Consider the following 6,278-nt stretch of genomic DNA (forward strand, 5'->3'; position numbering starts at 1 on the left):
AAACAGATAAATTATTCCCTTTTTTTCTCCTCATATTATCAAGCTACTTTCTCTTTTTTCATTCTTTCCGGTTTTCACCCGCCGCTATTTTTACCCAATACTATTTTTTAGAATTCCTTTTTGCTAACTTTGTTTTATTGCTTCTTATTTTACAAAATGTAATTCACTATAAAGAAAGAAAAAGAAAAAGGACTCCAAAGTTAGGCCCTTCTGAAGACGAGCAATTCCTCCCCAAGGGAGAAAACCATCAATCTCTTTTCTTGTCAGCTACGTTATCCATCACAATTTTACGGCGGCCATAATATTAATACTATGAGTTTTCTCGTTAACTTTTTTCATCAACGTGTTCAAATAGTTATGCATTTATGGAATATGATTGCTAATAACTTTACGTTAAAAAAAGCTAAGCACCCACGAACTTAAATTTCCTAGATCTGCCGCTGAGTATAAACACCAGGTGTGAGTATGTCTTTTCCAAACCAGCAAAGTAGCAATTGTTGGTATACAGAGGTGACCCTAGGCCAAAGCTTCACTTCATGGAAGCATATGAATTCCAGCTTTCCAGGTTAAAATAGAACCTAAGGCGAATTTAAGCGAATACCAAACTGAGCTCCCTTTTGTTAAGCCAAAACCAGTTCTCATGCGTTATGGGTAAAACAGTTGAGCAAATAGGTGATAGAACAAGCCAGAAATTTGACAAGATCTAAATTGGCTCCTTTTTGCCTTGCAAATACAACATCACATTCAATGAGCAATCCTACACTTGGGCATTGCATTACACTATCATCTGGACACATTTATGATTAGTGATTTTGGACAAAGATACTGTAGAAATGTTAGTTAACAATTAGTTCTCACCTGTTTTGTTGGTTCAGTAACTCAATGAAGAAGTACATATTTGAAAGACAAAAACAATAATAACTGTACATAGAGGTTAATATCATAAACCTCAACGCTAGTAAATTGCTGCACAAGCTCCAAAAGACTCGTAGTTTATGTCCTACTGGCTGTGTCTCGCCTTTCTCAAAGTTTTAATCATACCCTTTGCGATTTTCCAAAACCAGACAATATTCAGCAGTGCCAAAACAGGAGGTACAGTTAACAAGCTATAGAAGCCCAGTGGATAAACTTTCTTGATCTGAAGAACAAAATTGAAACAGTGTAAGAATGTATCGCTTCAAACTCTCATGAGTATTTTAAGTTGAAGAAGAAATAGGCCTTAAAACAGTTAAAATTCTATACGTTGTGCAAATAGGTATTTACCTGATCAAAATGGGTAAACATGTGATAGAAAAAGAAAAGAAACAAAACAACCCTTGCAACCTGAAAGCATCACATCAAAAACCTCGGTTATAAAAAGTAAAGTTTAAAAGCTAGCATCAGAAGTTTCTTGGCGACAAAAGTTAACAATCAAAAGCAATAACAGAACCAAGTCAAATGAGAATAAGAAACAATAACAATTCAAGATTTTGCTTTCTCAAACATACAGCTAACTTGAACTTTTCGTCTATTTTCATAAATTACTTGAGGAAAAAGTCAAAATTCTTGATTAAAAGATTCATGATCCTATTAATCTTAACCTCAAAGAAAATACTTTGTATTAAAGTAAGTTTGTAATTTTGCTTAAAACCCAGGCAATCTCTTGTGGTTTCTGAAAATGAGAATATTTTGATCTATTGGTCACAAATATAATATTTTTGGATTTCCAACTACAAAAGTTGCTGAATTATTGTTTAAAAGAAGATAATCATATCAAACAAACAAAGTGTTTAACTAAATCCTTGTAACATAAACAAGGAGCGAAAAACCTCAAGGCATATGTACTGCCCATTTGCAAGGTCCAGGACAGCGTTAATAGTAAGGCAATAATCTTAAGAATTTTCAGCAACATAGACACAAAACTAGTTGTTACACTTGAACAGAACATAATAGAAGCAAATGTTCGAGATAGTTAGCCACACTTCTCTTGAGGACAAATCCAAAGTATCTTGTGCACAATATTCCTCCACCAAAAAAAGAAAAGCAATTTGCCAATTTATGAGCAAAGATGTATACGTAAATTCAAAAGGATCATTTTTCTCAAATTAATTTGTCCAAAATAGAATAGCAATCCAAGGGGAATCCAGCTTAGCTTCATATAAGTAACATGCTATATCCGCATAATTGCAAGAACAAAGACAGAAGAAAATGTATTCTCATAGACCATACCAGCCAGCCAAAAAATAAAGCTACTCCATTGGAGACGTAGAGCTTAGAGTTCTTTTGACCAGCAACATCCAGGTACCTGCACATATTTATGGAAGTCAATAATGTAGAATGTTTGGTTTAGAAAAGACAAGGAATGGCAGATGCCTATTGCTCTTACCATCTTAAATTGACAAAGGGAGTAGTACTCTCGGTAAAGAGTACCATAAAAATATATATCTGTGCTTGACCACTTAAAAGGGATTGAACAATTGCAAACATAGAGAGTCCGTGATGTAAGACCTGGAGGAGCAAATAAAGATTCAAAGGCAATACATTGCTTCCTGATACTTACAGCCACCCCAAGTTACACGATAGAATTATACAAGAAAATACAGTACTTCCTGATGCTTACATACTCCATTCCACCCAAGGCTGGGAAGTAATAGAAAATCATTGCCAAGTCTGCCAGAAAGTAGCCAGTGGAGATCTGTTTCACCATACAAATAACATTAGAGTTGAGAATAGAACATACATCCAGCACTATAAGGCTAGAGTTGAATTAGATGATGGAAGAACGAAGTAGTCCATATGCGAACCCTTAAAAAAACCAAGACAACATTATCACATTTACGTCCTTCAGGGAAAGTGATAGCAGAGTAGTCTTGAGAAAGTAAAGCCGCGATTGTGTTACTACCCTAGGAAACTGAAAACAATAGGAATATGAATTAAGCATTTTGCTCTCCCAACGGTGTTAATAATCAAACTTGTCTAACATACTTCACAATTTGGATAAAACATTTCTTCAGGTAAAGTAATTGTTATTTAAGACGTCAAATCTGACTAACTAACAATATAGAGAAAACTTGGCAGCCATTTGAATCTGTAAGCTAAAAGAAAGCCAATGACAGAAGTATTGGCATTAATACCCCGAGTATGGTGTCTGAAAAAGCTGATGTTCTATTGATCATTAAGTCATCCGGAGCACCATCACGGAAAAGATCTGATTCAAGTAAGAGATACAGAGAAGCAGCCGCTGCAAGGAGCGCATGAAAAGTGGAAAATCCTCTGAAAAGAAGAGAGATTCCTCAGTAAGACACTGACACCAACCAAGATACACAAGCTATATCACTAAAAATGGAAAAAAAATCAAAAATTCACATGAAAGGTAAGATTACTACCTGTTGTTCCATTCAAGTTTCTTTTTGTCATCAAGTTTAATATATCCATTGAAGAACGAAGGGCTTATAGTACCTGTTAATTGATAAACCTTCAACAAAAGAAAATAACACCTTCAAAAGTAAGACGAAGAGCAACAACACATGCTAAAAGTTTGTTTCTGAACTACCGCGACAAGAGAAACCTGAAAGCCAAAGAGGCAGAGCTAAGGATACCATTCTAAGAATTGTATATTAAAGCCTCCTCTTTTTTCAATTAATAAGCAAAAAAGAAATATTATCCAGCGAATGCATTGTAATAAGTACAGATTAATACCATTCGGTTATACTTATAGGGAATCCAAAACATTCAGCTAACCGTCTACGCCTTCTATAGATTAAAATATTATACCAGAAAGCCAAAAGTTGGAAGAAAGAATGTTTCAAACTATTTCAGGAACTCGCCCTCCAAAGTATCTAAGATTCCATTCCCCCTCCCACCCCCACCCCCCAAAAACAACAAATGTAATTTATAGCCAGAAATACAAGGAACTAGGCCTCATGGTCTGCAGTTATCAGTCAAAATTTGTTTGCCGGATGTAAATTGTGTTAGATGACAATATGATCGTTTCTGCTAAAGAAATCATAACAAGACATTAAAAAAAAAGAAGCATAACATTAACAGACTAATCCTAAGCACAGAGAAAATAACACTCCACTTATAAAAACAAGTTTAAATATCAAGTAGGCCATATTTCACTTAACGCATCACTTTACACTTAAAAAGGGTCAATAATCTAATAAGAGTCAAAAGGAGCAAAAATATGTGAATTTTAACATCAATAAATTCGAAATTTGCACACATAAGAGCAAGTAAGTGCCCAGTTTCACACCCCAAAAAGAAAAATAAAACATTATGCGGCTCCAAATATAAGAGGAGACAAAAAAGAAACTCACAATTCTACACATGATGATACCAGCAAAAACAGAAAGGAGCCAGTGTAATTCTTTACTTAGGGTAGCATGACCCGCTATGTTGATCAATCCAAGGGGCAACTGAATAAGCAACATGTTTGCTACAATGAAAGACACGAAATATCAAAAACCCAAAACATCAAATCATAAAAAAAAACTTCAATCTTGAAGGCAAAAGATTCAAAAGGATAACATACAAAAGCAAGATTGTAAAACCTGAACTGTTGCGCTATGAGTAAAATGCTTAAACCCTCCTTTACAGGAAAGCAAAAGACAACCAAGAATGTTTGAACCAAAAAAAGAAAGAAAAGAAGGACTGGATATTGAGATGGTGCGTAATGTTCAAACAAGTCAGAGAATTGACCAATGACCACGTCCTGAAGGCTTAGAGAATTAACAATAAAGAATAAGGAAAGTTAAAATTTAGGAGAAAAAATGAGAGTAAGAAATTGAGTGAAAATTTAATGAGGGAGTTGGGGGGGCCATCCCATGACCAGAATTTGATGCTTTTCTTTTTGTGGCGTGGAAAGAGACAACTTTTGAAATTTGAGAGGAGAGGAATGGGGTCCACGTCTATTCAGAGTTTTATCCCATTTGTACACATCACATGAACCGACAGCTCGTCGTTTTTTAGCACACAGGCCACAGCCAATAGTATTCGCTCGTATTTATATTATATTAAAAGGACGAAATTTCTTAACATGTTTATCTTTTTTTATCATTTTAAAATAGAGTTTATATCACACAAAATAGTTATTTGATTATTCTACTAGCTAATATTTAGAAGTTTAAATTAAACCAAATTTATTACTTATTAAATTTTTCCTTATTTGAATCAAATAAGAAGTCCTTATAATTAGGATTTTAAAATCATTAAAATTTTACCGTATGTAAGTTTTACAATTAAAGTATGATTAAATTATAGGAAATCTTTATGCCTAATACATTCCATGTTTGAATCGGTAAAATAACTAATCTTTTATTCCAAAAATATGAACCCTCTCACATTAGGTAGACATATAATTTATTTTATTATAATTATAAGTATGAGTATGTTTATCTAAACATTTGTAAAGCTTAAAAGTACAAACAAAGCCAAAAAAAATCATTGATTGGAAACAACGAGGATTTTAGATTTGAAAGTATTAATTAGTGTAGTTTCGAAGAATTAATTTTCTAAATTACCTACATAGTTATTTTTTAAACGTTAATTTTGAAGATAAATAATATGAAAGTATAAGGTAAATATAAAGTTCTGGAAATAAACTTAACTAAAAAATAAAATATTTAAGGTACCTAACAATCTAAAAATATAGCTGTCACAAAGTTGGAGTTGGTCAACATCTTCACTTTTGTAGTTTTAAAAAACTAAACTATTCCTTCAACAAATGATTCTATGTTAATAAATTATATTAACATTTACAATTTTATGTAATATTTAAAATTTGAATCCAACTAAATAAATATTTTCACCATAATTTTGATGGAATATGATTTAAGGATCAATGTTTGCACTAAAAACGTTTTCGATAGACAAGTCTAATCTATCTATCTATCTATATTGACACAATATATCATAAAATATGAAATATTAACATGAAATTTTGATCAACTTTTATCCTTCATAACTGTCGTTTACGCTGAATAAAAATCGTAATTATAATTAATAATCTATTTTTAGTAGAACTATATTTAAGATTTTAAGGACTTTCATGAGGTGGAGCTTCTTTATTTATTAATTTAATTAAATAGGATCGACATTAATCATCATTTTCATGATTTTACGCTTTCTTCTTTTAACTTTATTACATAACTCAAACATAATTTTTAAAATAATATTTATATGATTTTACAAAAACTTTTAATACTTATTGAGAGAAGGTACACGGGCAAAGCGCGTACTCTAAGCCTAGTTTATTATAAAAATGCTAAGAAGAAATGTCGTGTTAAAATATTTACATA

At 32.4% G+C, this 6,278-nt stretch overlaps 1 protein-coding gene across 2 annotated transcripts; it reads right to left on the reverse strand.

The window, feature by feature from the left end:
• Window positions 1-796: 796 nt before the first annotated feature.
• LOC107774774 (uncharacterized) lies at window positions 797-4,688 on the reverse strand. 2 transcript variants are annotated; one of them, XM_016594415.2, is made up of 9 exons: window positions 4,514-4,688; window positions 4,299-4,417; window positions 3,366-3,454; window positions 3,114-3,252; window positions 2,600-2,674; window positions 2,366-2,487; window positions 2,209-2,284; window positions 1,264-1,323; window positions 797-1,138 (listed from the first exon to the last, which is right to left on the reverse strand). In XM_016594415.2, exons 2-9 carry the CDS (start codon window positions 4,410-4,412, stop codon window positions 1,001-1,003), a joined length of 813 nt encoding a protein of 270 aa, XP_016449901.1. In that variant the 5' UTR covers window positions 4,413-4,417; window positions 4,514-4,688; the 3' UTR covers window positions 797-1,000. The 2 variants fall into 2 exon arrangements, with proteins under 2 accessions (XP_016449901.1, XP_016449902.1); XM_016594416.2 differs by having other exon boundaries at window positions 4,533-4,671.
• Between the last annotated feature and the right edge of the window lie 1,590 nt (window positions 4,689-6,278).

Source organism: Nicotiana tabacum, chromosome 2 (assembly GCF_000715075.1).
Source record: "Nicotiana tabacum cultivar K326 chromosome 2, ASM71507v2, whole genome shotgun sequence".
Lineage (NCBI taxonomy): Eukaryota > Viridiplantae > Streptophyta > Magnoliopsida > Solanales > Solanaceae > Nicotiana > Nicotiana tabacum.

Coding starts and splice junctions, on each gene's coding strand:
- LOC107774774 (XM_016594415.2), bottom strand. CDS start 4,412: ATGTTGCTTATTCAGTTGCCCCTTGGATTGATCAACATAGCGGGTCAT. Junction 3,455..4,298: donor GTATCATCATGTGTAGAATT/GTGAGTTTCTTT, acceptor CTTTTGTTGAAG/GTTTATCAATTAACAGGTAC. Junction 1,139..1,263: donor TGTTTACCCATTTTGATCAG/GTAAATACCTAT, acceptor TTTGTTCTTCAG/ATCAAGAAAGTTTATCCACT.